Source organism: Lepisma saccharinum, chromosome 9 (assembly GCF_977018435.1).
Source record: "Lepisma saccharinum chromosome 9, izLepSacc3.1, whole genome shotgun sequence".
In the NCBI taxonomy this organism is placed as follows: domain Eukaryota; kingdom Metazoa; phylum Arthropoda; class Insecta; order Zygentoma; family Lepismatidae; genus Lepisma; species Lepisma saccharinum.
The window spans coordinates 77,357,231-77,369,535 of NC_139237.1; the positions used below are offsets into that span (position 1 = coordinate 77,357,231).

Consider the following 12,305-nt stretch of genomic DNA (forward strand, 5'->3'; position numbering starts at 1 on the left):
ATAACTAGATAGCATCTTTGACATCCCTGGTATTTCATGTAATCACCACTTAACATTTTTTTCCCTTTAGATACCACTCAAGGTTAAAGCCTGCTTGGCGAAAGAAACTGGAATTATAATTTTGTCCTTTTTGTCAGAAGGCAGGGAGGGTCACAAGAACCTTTGAACCAATCTGGTTGGTCCAGTTGCCATGATGACAGGAAATTCTTGTGGTACACTGTATTCGCAAAGTTATGCTTCATTGCAAGAGATCAGAGTCCAAGGCAGAGCGTAGCCTAACAGTTACAGCCAGTTAGCAAATGGTGGATTTCCAATCTCTGCCTCTCCCTGAGCTGTGAGCAAAGAGAGCATGTTGACAGATGAAGGTATCATTTAAGACTTAAAACAATTAGGCATGTGGCAACACTGCATGGGTCTAGGTTGATTCTTTCATCATGCGAGCTTTAAGAACCCATGTAAAACTGCTTCCATTCATGCCTGTGAAATTTGAATATTCTATGTCAATAAGAAAAAAATGACTACTTATATGCTATGTGGAATATGTAAATCTACAGGTTCAGCATGGAGAACATGCATTATGGTTTCATGAGTGACATATAAAAATAAGATTCTGATAGCAGGAACATGTCATTCTGATGCACTTATTTAAGCTCTCCTAGATTGATTGATTGATTAAAAAAAATCAGTTATCTTGGAAGCTATATATGAACATGAATCGCCATTGTATTTAACCACGCTTAAAATACTACTTAAAAAAATGGCTGTCTAACAATACAGGCTATTAAAGGAATAATTAACTGGCAAATGCACAAATTAAAGCATGTTATCACACTACAGAAAATTTCACAACTGAAACATTTAAATATGTACAATTTTTACTTCTCTCATTAAGTGTAAAAATTATCAGGCACAGGAACTCATTAAATTAATGCATAAATTAGATTAAAACACTCCAGTAAAAACTATGCAAGAAAGTATAGGTAGTACTGAATGTAGAAAAGATGGTGTGTTCTCATATATTCCACAAAGAAACAAATTGTCTAATACATCTGGACAACTTCAAGGTTAATTTCATTTTTGCATGTTTTTATAATTTACACTTGCTGTTCAAGCAAAGAACAAAGCTTGTTCTTAGGAACATTAGTTTGGGCTGTATTGCTTATGGGTGGTATCAACAGGTGGCAGCAGTTATTCTTGGTGGATGAACTGGTTTCAACTGGTTACTGCTGCTACAATAGGTAAGTGTGGTGTGACTGACATACATGCGTCTGCTACTGTGCTCATGTTAACTTTCTTAAGAGCATGTATAGATGCATTTAAGTACTCAGAACTGCATCACAAACGTGCATTCATTGACTGTGCCCCTCGAGAATTACATCAATCTTCTATGATCAATAGATTTCGTTGTTTTATGGACCATAAAATTTGTTTCAGGGTCCACAATATTTGATCACAAAGTATGGCCTCAGAGTACTTTCAGGAGGGGTAGAAAAATTTTAAATAATTTGGGCACCAGCCCCTTTATCTGAAGACAGTATTGTGTGTATGTATGTATAGCCTATATTTGCAAATACGGGCTATGTAAGCTCCAACTAAGATAAAGCAACACATTTCAAAATGTGATCTTAAAAACATTTAATTTATGAATTAATACAAGATTACTTTTAACTTCCCATGAGCAGACTATAAATTTAAAAAAGAACTGAATTTGAAAATTCAGGCAAAAGGTGAAAAATTCCAGGTGACCATTTTTATTTTTAAAAATGGTTGCATGCACACTGGAATTGCAACAAAAAAAATGTGCAAATGATAATGCCACAATACTTAGCACTCCTAACTTAACAATGTACAATTATTAATACCATTAAATTTAACACTTTTTTAACGATAGTTTAACTTCTATTTAGTTTTGTAAGCAGTGGCGACTCGTGGTTTTCTTGGGATGTAGGAAGAAATTATGGTAAACCAAGGAAGGCTTGAAAAATTGTGTATGATGGCTCAACAAACGAAATGGCTTCCGCAAAAAAACCAAAAAACTTGAAACGGTTTTAGAGAATTCTTTGTTTACCCCCAACCTTCTACCGACTTACTGCCATAAAATTTCCTCACAAACAAAATGTGGCAGGATATAGGAAAGATAGAGGATGGACCGTGGCATGGTTGTAAAAAGCTTGTCGCTATGTAAGCATACTCCTTTTTATTTGAAACATTTCCGCTGGTGAAGTAAAAATAAGATTTGGACATAATTTTACTTTTATTCCTGAAAACATGTTTCTTTGAATTAGATTTCCCTCTCCCAGACACTCACATTTGCAGATTATGCTACATTTAACCATTATGTCAAAAGTAGGGTGCTAGGTGCCAACAAAGATCAAACTGTGCTAGGTTTACTACCATTTTACTGGGGTTTGCACCACTGATTGAGGAAACCCTTGATGGTTCCCCGGTGGATGCTTTAAAACCGCAACCTTCCCCCCTGCCCCTTTTCCACTTCTCACCCATATTTTTGTAGTGATACCAGCGAGGTTCCTCAGGCGGGGCACCAAAGTCTGTGTGTCCATTGTCTTTGGCTGCACCTCGAGCGAGTGACAGCAGTCAACTCTTGACAGTAGCTAACTTAGTCAATTGTGAATTGTCATATTGGGTGCTGTATTTACATGCTTCAGACTAAGGTAACAGAGGTAGATTACTTTGCATAACCCAACTCTGCAAACTAAAAATAACACAAAATGCTCATAAAATCATAATCTTCATAAACCATGAAAATTTTCACTTTCTAGTGGAGGTACAGAGGACCATGGTTGGTTTTGTGGGTGGAATATTTTAAAATGACATATTATGCAGAATGACAATACGTAAACAATCACGAACATTTTACTTGTTGACACACCCTAATGACTATTGTTTATGTCATGAAGGCAACCCACACATATTAATCAAAAACCACTCTGCATGAACAAAAATTTGATGGAGAAGCACTACATTACCCAGGGTAATTGGATTACTGTCTTATTATTATTATTATTATTATTATTAAGGTACTGTGAATGCAAATGCCTACTACTAGTCTTAACAAGTTCAGAATTCCACTTGTGCCGTTACTGAAGATGAACATGACCACCTCAATCTAGTGGTGAGGTGGTCACATAACTGGTGATATGCTTCAAAATTTCTCCAGAAATATGGTGAAATATACCCAAGTGAATGGAGGTCACTTATAGGACCTCCTGCAATGTATTAGTACAAATATCAATGGTGGATAACTGTTCCAAATGTTTAATGATTTTTTCAAAGTTTCATAGGAAAAGAGTGAAGTATCGCGAATTGTAGAAATGATTTTTACAGTAAATTTGGACCCTTATGAAATTAATTACCACTCTTTGGAGTTCCGAAAAGTGCAATTTATTGGCAAAAAAATGTAAAAAGTTCTTTACACAACCATCCACGTGACAAGGCATTTCTTTTTTGTTTATGTCAGAATAGTGAAATGATTTTGAAGTTTTCTGAAAGTAATAATTAGCACTGTTTGCAGTCCAAAAAGACATATCTATCAGCAAAGAGAACGATGTAAGAGGTACTTCACACAACACTTCTGCTTCCCATTAACAAGGCATTCCACAGACTACTACCTAGTCTACCTAACTATGAGATCATTTACTTTTTGAATAGTAAGGGCCCTAAACCTGACCTAATGTAATAAAAACTACACCATAAATAATAGCTGGGTAAATGTAAATGGGCCAATTCCGAAAACCCCACACATGCACGATCCATAATCAAGACGACAGTGAATGAATGGCTGGTGGCAAGAAAAGAATGACATAGGAGCGTGGAAGGTAAAAACATTCTAAAGCAAACATGCAGTAAGTCATTATTAAAACTCATATATGTGTTAACAGACATAAAAGAAATTGAACCATATAAAAAATGCCCAAGTGTCAAGATGAAATCAGATGTTAAACAATCGGAACTTGCGCCCAATGGTGTACTTCTAGGTTGCATATATATAAAAACATTTCACAAGGAATTTCCAAACCTGGTTCCATGTAAATATGGTTATTGGCTAAAATTCTCTAGAAAGCATCCAAAAATTTGCAAGTTAAAATGTACGATAACATCCGTAAACTACTTCCCATGACTTAAAAATACAGGAAAAATGTTTTCGAAACTTCAGAGATTGTTTAACACTTAATTTTTAACTTATTCTTTCTTCATCCTCCTGTACAACATATGGAAGTGAAAATATCAATAGGTTTATCAATTTTAAAAAAAAGAGAGAGACAGACAATCAATGCCCAGTTCAGGACTGAAGTTGGAATCTTCATTGGCAGAATAGTGAGTTGACTGCTCACTGTACTTGGCATTTGCAAAAAAAATAAAAATACACAGTAGGCTACATGTGTTTTGTGATTACTACATGGTCAGGGGCATTCCAGCTTTACATGTGTGACATTCACACACAAAATGTAAGGTTCGAAACATGTGATTCAATCAAAATATTCATAATGAACCGATTTCATAGATTACAGCTTGAAAGCAAGAAAAGCATTAATGAAAATGTGTTATGTTTTGTGATGCTTTCAAAATGTAACAAAGCTTGACATCATTTGTCTGTGAAACATATAGGCTACAGATGCTAATAATTATTGTTGGTGAAATATGCAAATTATATGCACTGACAAACATATTTAAACTTTAATGAAATTAAAAACAATTCTATTTTCCACATTGATTTGTTTTGTAATGTATACGGAGTAGGACTACATTCAATGGGAACTACCAAATTTGACATATCACTATATTTTTCTCTGTATTGTGAACCAATCTTTTACTTGTTAATTCTCTTCATTATATCCATTTCAGTTGCAATTTTATATATATCCAACAATTCATCACCCTCAAATGCTATTTTCTTGACGTTTTATACATTTTCCTAACATTCTCGCAACTCATTTGTATGGAGACATTCTTTATAATTCTTCGTGTAAAAAAAAATCTTTCACTGCCAATTATTCATTTGTAAAACTTCTACTACTTTTGGTCTGTTTAAAACTTTTAACATATTTAACACAATTTTCTATGAACAGAAGTATGCACTTCCATTACTTGCCACACTAATTCCAAGACTGTTTAGAAATATTTTTAACTTTTGTTAATTTATCAAAACAATATTTTAGTAAAAATATATGGTACCAGTTTCATAGATCAGAGACACATCAAAATCGGATATTTTGTGTTTCGCATGGTTCATACTTACCAAATGTGTATTGCAGAACATAGTTCAAGGTGCCATTATGCTTTTTACACGAAAACAAATGCAATTTTTCACATTCTGAGTGCTTTTTTTTATTCCTTTCTTCGCTTCCGGAACACACAATAAGGCAGGCACATCTTGACTCATGTTGTGGATATGCAGTGTTTCAATCTTCTTCACCGAAAAATACCTAGTATCGTGTTCGTCACTGGTGGAAATGATACATTATGCACGGGTAGCTGACGGATAGCCCCACGAACCATTTCCGATCAGGTTAGGTTAGGTTTGATTACGTTAGGCAAGCATAGTAAAATAAAGGGGGGGTTTGAAACACTGACAGAGGCTTACGTCATCAAAGACGAACATTGTAAACCTTGGAGAAACTCATTTCCGTAAGTAGTTTCTTATGTAAAATCGAAGAAATGTGTATCCGATGTATGAAACTGTTACCAAAAATACAAGTGTGATAATTGCATTACATAAATCCTAAGATAGTACATGTATAAAAAAAAATGTAGTTTTAAGTATTAAACAGTAAAAAGGGGAATTTTGCGTTATTTTGATAAGAAATTGTCTTTGCTCAATAGAAATTATGCTTGCCAGTACATATGATTGCAATATAAACAAAGATTATGAATATATTAATACATAAATTGTAAAAAGTTCATTGCTTATTGACGTACACTTTATATAAAAACAAATCTAAAACATGTTCATGTGTGTGTGTTTTGAGTATCACCAGTGAGATGTTACATTGTTTACTATTGTGCAGACCCGAACTCGACATACATGTAGTGCACTTTGTACTGGAGTTCACAGTGGTCAGCATATATCATATTGCTCACAATATAGTTGAAAAAAATATTAACAGTACATACACACTTGTTCTACCTCCAGACAATCTATTTCACAAATCAATAGCAAAAGTCATTTTTTTTAAAAAAAATGCTGTTTTTGAATAAAGCTTAATTATAGAATACAAATTTTCATTGCTTAATTCAAACTTACAGATAAAACTTAAACGTATAAAATATATGTACCTATAAATAAAAAAGCTTCATGAAAGTAAACGTACATACACAAAGCACTCTACCACCTTCGTTTATAGAACACCTTCACATCTTGTATACACAAGACAGTCACACAACACCACCACACATGCGATGTTCAATTGTTAAGAACACAGGACGAAGTCGTAAAAATAATTTCTGCGGCTCACTGGAAGTTCATTCAATCGTTTCAAATGATGATTCAAAAAATTAAATGACTTTCGCTGCGAATAAAAAATATTTTTCCAGTCTCCCATGGTTGTAAGAAACTTAGCTATGGTATAGCTCATAACACAAAACATTTACCACCCATCTTGTTTTCTCTCATACCTCCAATACAGTGTTGCCACTGGCCGTTAATATTACTAATAATAGAAATAATATTACACAAGATCATGCGTTGATTGCAGCAAGAAAAAATGTTACGCTTGCAGTTATTTATTTTGATAGAAGTTGTAAAAATACGGTAGAACAAAAGAAAACCATAAAATAATTGAAAATAAACGAATGTTTTCCTGCTATTATGAAAGGGGCACAATTTGATAATTATTCGTTTATTCTTTCAGTACCCGCAAATTCATAACCAGTGTGAAAATTGAGTGAAAATTTAGTTCTCCCAGGACTCTAAGCCACTATCCATTCATGATTTAAAAATTAAATAGCAACCAATTAATAGTCCAGTAGGCTCTGAACCACTGGTTTGTCTCCATGGGTTGATTGCTGTTGAGGAACTGGCAGTATTGGTAAACTTTACTTCCTTCCCCTCCCAAGCTCCCCTTTGGCTGCTGGATCTTGCTGAAAGATAATAGCAGAAACAAGAGAATTCATATTTATTCTCAGGCATTTCTATTAAGAAAGTAAGCAGATCGTGTATATAATTTTATAGCATATATTTTCCTCGCATTTAGCATTTAAATATAGTTAAAAAGTTAGTATATATTACTAGACGCTGCAAACAAATTTATAAAATATGGGTTCAGTGAATACGTTCTGTAGCATTTATAAAAATATTGTATTTTGACACAAGTAAAAGCATTGGGAACAATTTATATGCACATGAACTATGTGTATTACTCGGTATTTACAGGTTTAAAAACAATGTGGTGAAGTTGATCAATAAATAATGCCAAGTTTCATGTAACCCGAAGATTCGCTGTAACGTTAAACAACAATGATATAGCGAAGTTCAAGTAACGTGGATGAATATTTTATTTCATGTTTCTTTAATCTTCTCTTCGTATACACGGGATGTTTTTTTTTCAACTGGTGCTGTTAGAGAAAGTAACTGCTTTGTGGACTTCGTTTTAAATTTTGAGAGCTCCACTCTTACCAAAACAAATTCCGTAATTTCCAGACCATTCTATAATGCTTTAACTTATTTTACGTCCGTTCACTGGATTTTTTTGGGTGAAAGGATTGTTTCTAGTAGCTGAAAATGCTACATTAAGACCCGCATTATCAAATCAAACTAAAAGATCTATATACAACAGCCCAAATTCCAGTTGCCAGATGATCTGTTCCACATTATACAAATGCACATTTCTTAACTAAAACGTTGGTAACAGTTCCGTATATCGGAGACACATTTCTTCATTTTTTACAGAAGAAACTACTTACGGAAATAAGTTTCTCGGTAACACTTTACTATACCGGAGACAGACTTCTTCAAATTTACAGGAGAAAATACTTACGCAAATAATTTTCTGTAGCGTTGTTGATGTTCGGGAATATAGTTTTGATCCATTTAATGCGAATGCATGTGGTTTCCTACGAAAATCTATTTCCGACGCGCTATTGCTGCTGCTGCCATTTGCTTTCTGCACGAGAGCACAATACGCTCTCGTATTGTCCATATATGCTAAATTAAACAAAAGGAGTGCTAATGGAACCTAACCTAACCTAGTAGGCATACCTCATCCCCGTGATGGTTCGTGGGGCTATCGTGAATTTTTGGGCTAACGTCAATGGTTTTTGGGGCTACCCGTGGATGGTTTGTTGGAAATAAGGAACAAGAAATACGACATTATTTTCGTTAGAAATTCATTATTTCACCTAAAGAAATGTTCCGCAATGCAGAATAGTATGTTAGCAATGTAAAAAATTGCAAAATAAATCATTGATAGGTGTCTCCGGTATAGTAAAGTAGTACCAGTTTCTCTAAGGTTTCCAACGTTCGTGGAGGTATTTTCTTTCATCGTGGAATCTATTTGACCGGGAAATCATATATTTTTCAAGAGAAATATCTCACCGACGCACAAGTGCCATTGCTTTCACTACATGAACCGGATGCATACATTTGATGATGTAACCCCCTGTCAGTGTTTCCAACCCCCTTTATTTTAACCATGCTTGCCTAACCTAACCTTATCGGAAATGGTTCGTGGGGCTATCCGTGCATCATAATGTGCAATTTGCACACGTGACGAACACGAAAGTAGGTATTTTTTTGTGAAGGTTGGAAACACTGCATACCCACAACAATAGTCAAGCTGTACCTGCCATATTCTGTGTTACAGAAGCGAAGAAAGGAATAACAAAAATTACTCTGTATGTGAAAAATTGTGTTTGTTTTCGTGTAAAAAGCATAATGTCACCTTGAACTATGCCCCGCAATACACTATTGGTGAGTACGAACCATGCGAAGCAGAAAATATCCTATTTTAAATGTGTCTCCGATATACGGAACTGTTACCAAAACTTTTTCTTTATACCTTCTGAAAAATATCCAATTGACGTCAGACAAAAATGATGGCAGAATTTCACAGTCTAAACGTCAAGAATCGTATGTCCCTGAATTTTCCAGGTTGGTAGGAACCCTGATTATTGTGTGTCATGTTACGCAAAACAAACCATTTGAATAAGATGATGGATAATTTCGGCACATGCACCCAATTGCACACATTTTGCATCCAGAAACACACATAGTTGTAGAAACTGCAATGAGAGTTTCTCCACCCACCTCCAAAAAATGCTGTTACTACATTTTCATTGGTCCAAAAATTTATTGATTTAAACATTAATTCTTATAAGAAAAAAGGAGTTGAGGAAGGAAGAAATGTAGTTTGTACATTGTTCAACCCCAGGGTAGGTCTAAGTTCTGGTGTTCCTTCTTTATATCTCCTTATCGATTTCATGTAATCATCTTTAATTCTTGTTGCAACAGCAGAGCAACATAAAAGAAAAACATTGATGTGTATATATTCTCTTGGATGAGGCTTAATTTCATGAGTCATAAATACATAAATTCCTATATGTTTGTGTAGAACCATTTCAATAATGTTCTAAAATGTTTATTAAATGTTTAGTATCCGCGAAACGTCTGAAATTAATTTATTTTCTTCTTTTCACATTGGTACTTACATATTCTGCATTGCTAAGGATTCTTGAAGGTGCCATTTCATTTTTTTTCACAACAATAACTTCAATTTTCAACATATGGAGTAATTCTTGTTCGTTCGTTTTCGCTTTTGTTACATAGAATATGTCGGAGAAATCTTGACTAGCGGTGTCAATGATCAGTGGTTATGCAGTGTTGCACCCTTCTTCCCCAAAATATACCTACTTTCGTGTTACTGATTTTGTATTTTTTTTGCGGGTTTGAAAATAGCCCCACGAACCATGCACGGCAAGGTTCGGTTAGGTTAGGCAAACATAGTTAAAATTGTCAAGTTCTTGCAAAAAAAACGGCATTGTTGGAAACACTGACCGGGGGTTACATTATCGAACGCATAAAACATTTGATTCACGTAGTAGAAGGATATAAGGGAACAGCTTTTGTGCATCGGAGAGACATTAATCTTCAAAAATACATGATTTACAGGCGAAAGAAATTCAGCGAGGGGAAAAAAACACTTCCGAGATCTTCGTAAAGTATACAGAAACTCATTTCGGTAAGTACTTTATCCTGTAAAATTGAAGAAATACGTTTCGCGGATACTAAATTTTTACCAAATGTTTTTTGATGAACAGATATTTGCTCCATTTTGTTTAAAGTTAGATGTTGATTGTTGCAGGTGTTGACAATGCCTAATCCTGTTCCCACAGTTAAAGCCGAAGAACCAGAGGAGGAAGACTTGGTAGATCCTCAGGATACCTTGAAGGTATGTTAAAGAGAAGTTAACTGGTGTTATGGTTAACCATTTTATGTTAGTGGTACTTGAACAAACTGGGATCTGTTCATCACAGATAAGTTAACGTCCAAGTTTTGGATGCTAATCTCATCATTGTATATGTACCTGTATACATCTATCAATATGCTTCATGTTGACATGTACATGCTGAAGGCATATTGAATACTTTACCTTGCGTTTCTTGCAGAACATTTTTTTCTATCCTATATAGCAGCCATTTGTTGACTAGGATAAGAACTAATGCTGCCATCTTTGATACAGATTCCCTTTATCTCTTAGTATAGAAGTTCTGACATTCACTGAAATTTTGCATAAACATTATTCCTGTACCAAAATGTTTGCATGTATTCATTATGTTGCATTAGTATTTTGCCAAGTGCTCCTGTTGTATGAGTTGAACATATTTTTTTAAGCCCAAGAGAAATAATATCTTAAAATCTTATTTCTCCATAATAATTGTGTTAAAAATGTGATTTTGTAAATGAAGCCAACATGCTGCATTTGTCACTGATTGTGTCACTTTGCCAATATTTGTTACTAAAAATTTTTTGAGTGTTCCTTTCTGATTCAGTGTTTGCATTATTTACTTTTAGCCAGTGGCCACAATAAATCTCTTCTACCCATGGGAAGTTTTGAACTGCACACTTCCACCTCCCCGATGGCTTCGTGGCAATGTCACTATCTTGTAATCAAGGGGCCCTAGGTTCTATACCTGGTTGAGGCACATAGTAGTTTGAATTCCACGTTAAACTGTAGGTCGTCCTGATTAGCCTGCCTGTGCACACTTCCAAATGTGCTGTGCTGCACAAAAATATTTATAGAAGGAGAACTTTACCGTAGGCAGTTAGTTTTATTTTAATTTTTTACTTATATTTTAGTTTTGGTGGGTTTTTTATTTTAGTTGGTTGACATTGCCCACTTTTTTTTTATACAATATACAATCCCCTGTTCATAATAACTATACTATTGCCTTATCCTCGGGCATAATCCTGTACATTAGTCTTGCATTCTCTTTTCAATGCTGACTACATGTAATTCAGATTTTCTGTTACTGGTAAAATCTCATAAAATTCTGATATGTGAGGAGCCTCCTGGATGGTGGTGTGCCTTGTAATCAAGGGGCACCAGGTTGGGTACCTGGTTGAGGCACATACCCAACGTTAAACTGTAGGTCCAGTCCCGATTAGCTTATCGGTGCATAAAGTGGACTTAAAACAACAATTCATTTCTGATAAATGAGTTTTGAGTGTACTTACTTTCTTGTATGATTTTGCAGATATCATGCACCTAATATACTAATTACCTAAATGTAACCTGAAACAACTAGATCATTTCTTCTTACCATATTTAACTTTGCTATCATCTCTTTTCTAATTGCAGGAGAAATGCTCTGCTCAATCTGAGTGTGCCGACCTTCAGGAGAGGCTAAATAAATGCAACGAGAGAGTCTCTTCCCGCTCAAAAACAACCGAGAACTGCAGTGAGGAAGTAATAGACTTTTTCCACTGTGTTGATCATTGTGTTGCAAAATCTCTCTTCCAATATTTAAAGTAGTATGAAGCTTGTTTAGATGTTTGTTCCTTCATGGTTCTGTGTATATGTAGTTTGTACCAATGCTTTGGTCAATAAATAAATAGCCAAACGTTACAAATAAAGCAAGTAGTGAGATTCCCCATTGTAAATAAGCATGAGCATATAAAATTCAGAGCTTGTAAAAATGTACATTGTAGCTTCAGCATGAAGAGTGAATTGTCACGTCATTTGGAACCAGTTTTAGGTTCAAGAAAATTTTATTTGGAAATAACATGATTAATAAAGTGTGGCTTTCAAGTTGCTGAAAATGTCTTCAGTATTGACCATTGTAATGTTCCT

The 12,305-nt window shown here is 34.8% G+C and overlaps 2 protein-coding genes across 5 annotated transcripts in view; one reads left to right on the top strand and one right to left on the bottom strand.

Annotated features, from left to right (window-relative positions):
- The window catches only part of Set1 (SET domain containing 1), a 44,080-nt gene extending 37,453 nt beyond the window's left edge, over nucleotides 1–6,627 (bottom strand). For 2 of the 4 annotated variants that reach the window (XM_083128462.1, XM_083128459.1), the window contains exon 1: nucleotides 6,295–6,627. In XM_083128462.1, the coding sequence (XP_082984588.1) occupies nucleotides 6,295–6,331 (37 nt within the window). In that variant the 5' untranslated portion in view covers nucleotides 6,332–6,627. The remainder of the gene's footprint in view (nucleotides 1–6,294) is intronic. The other 2 variants (XM_083128461.1, XM_083128460.1) reach the window with 2 other exon arrangements.
- A 433-nt stretch (nucleotides 6,628–7,060) lies between these two features.
- LOC145992750 (cytochrome b-c1 complex subunit 6, mitochondrial-like) lies at nucleotides 7,061–12,088 on the top strand. Its single transcript, XM_083129138.1, has 3 exons — nucleotides 7,061–7,160; nucleotides 10,317–10,403; nucleotides 11,814–12,088. Exons 2-3 carry the CDS (start codon nucleotides 10,326–10,328, stop codon nucleotides 11,985–11,987), a joined length of 252 nt encoding a protein of 83 aa, XP_082985264.1. The 5' UTR covers nucleotides 7,061–7,160; nucleotides 10,317–10,325; the 3' UTR covers nucleotides 11,988–12,088.
- Nucleotides 12,089–12,305: the final 217 nt, after the last annotated feature.

What these genes read in the sequence shown, in the direction of transcription:
- LOC145992750 (XM_083129138.1), top strand. Translation starts at nt 10,326, where the DNA reads ATGCCTAATCCTGTTCCCACAGTTAAAGCCGAAGAACCAGAGGAGGAA. An exon ending in ATCCTCAGGATACCTTGAAG is followed by an intron (nt 10,404 to 11,813) that starts GTATGTTAAAGA and finishes TTCTAATTGCAG; the next exon opens with GAGAAATGCTCTGCTCAATC.